Genomic DNA, 945 nt, shown 5'->3' with positions numbered 1-945 from the left:
CCACTCACCTCAGCCTCCCAAAGGCGCGGGATTGCAGGCTGAGCCACCGAGCCCGGCTGTCTTTTCTTTTTTAAAAAATTTGAATCGGAATCTCACTCTTTTGCCCAGGCTGGAGTGCAGGGGCATGCTCATGGCCACTGCAGCCTCCACCTGCTGGGCTCAGGTAATCCTTCTATCTCAGTCTTCCAAGTAACTGGAACTACAGGTGCGCACCACCGTGCTCAGCTAATTCTTTGATTTAGTGTAGAGATGAGGTCTTGCCCAGTTGCTCAGGCTGGTCTCAAACCCCTGGACTTAGGCAATCCTCTCGCCTCCACCTCCCAAAGTGTTGGGATTACAGGCGTGAGCCACCACGCCCAGTCTATTGAGATTGTTAAATGAGCCAACCTGTGTGAAGTGCCAGGCCTTTTCATAAGTGCTTAATAAATGATCTCTGTGGTTGATTCAAGGGATGAGTGGGGGGTGTATAGCCCTCTCCCTCTACTGCAAAATGTGCCTGCTATCCAAATGCAGATTCCCTTAGTTCTGGCTTTCAGCAAGATTGCCCCCAACCAAATCCCTCCTCTTCTGGGGCTGCCATTGTTACGGTTTTATCATCAGCATCATCCCAAGGGGTGAAAGCTCTGTTGGTCCTGACCTCTCCTGATTCGGGGGCTTGGGACAAGGGTCACGGCTCCTGGCACCTTCTCTCTCCCCTCACCCTAGGGTGTCATCAGAATGGTCATGAGCTGTGACATCACAGAGCCCTCAGCCTGAGATAGGAGTGGAGGGGTCATGAGGCTGTGGCAGTGGGTGCCTGTGTTGCTGTGGCTGACTGGGCTGGGGGCCATAGAAACAGGTGGGAAGCTGTCTTGGGAGCAGCAGGAAGGAGGAAGGCTCTGGGGGGATAAAGGGTAATGCCCTAGCCGGGCTCGGCGGCTCAGCCTGTAATCCGCGCCTTGGGGG

General features: G+C 54.5%; 1 protein-coding gene across 1 annotated transcript in view; it reads left to right on the top strand.

Moving 5' to 3' along the window:
• The first annotated feature begins 774 nt into the window (after positions 1 to 774).
• CUNH16orf92 (chromosome unknown C16orf92 homolog) overlaps positions 775 to 945 on the top strand; it is a 928-nt gene continuing 757 nt past the window's right edge. Inside the window, exon 1 of the mRNA XM_008071681.1 lies at positions 775 to 838. Coding sequence (XP_008069872.1) covers positions 775 to 838 — 64 coding nt within the window. The remainder of the gene's footprint in view (positions 839 to 945) is intronic.

The sequence above is a fragment of the Carlito syrichta genome, unplaced genomic scaffold (genome assembly GCF_000164805.1).
Source record: "Carlito syrichta isolate Samal-C Ts95f unplaced genomic scaffold, Tarsius_syrichta-2.0.1 Scaffold314605, whole genome shotgun sequence".
Lineage (NCBI taxonomy): Eukaryota > Metazoa > Chordata > Mammalia > Primates > Tarsiidae > Carlito > Carlito syrichta.
The sequence above is the reverse complement of the archived record's forward strand: the minus strand, read 5'-3'. Positions and strand labels throughout refer to the sequence as shown.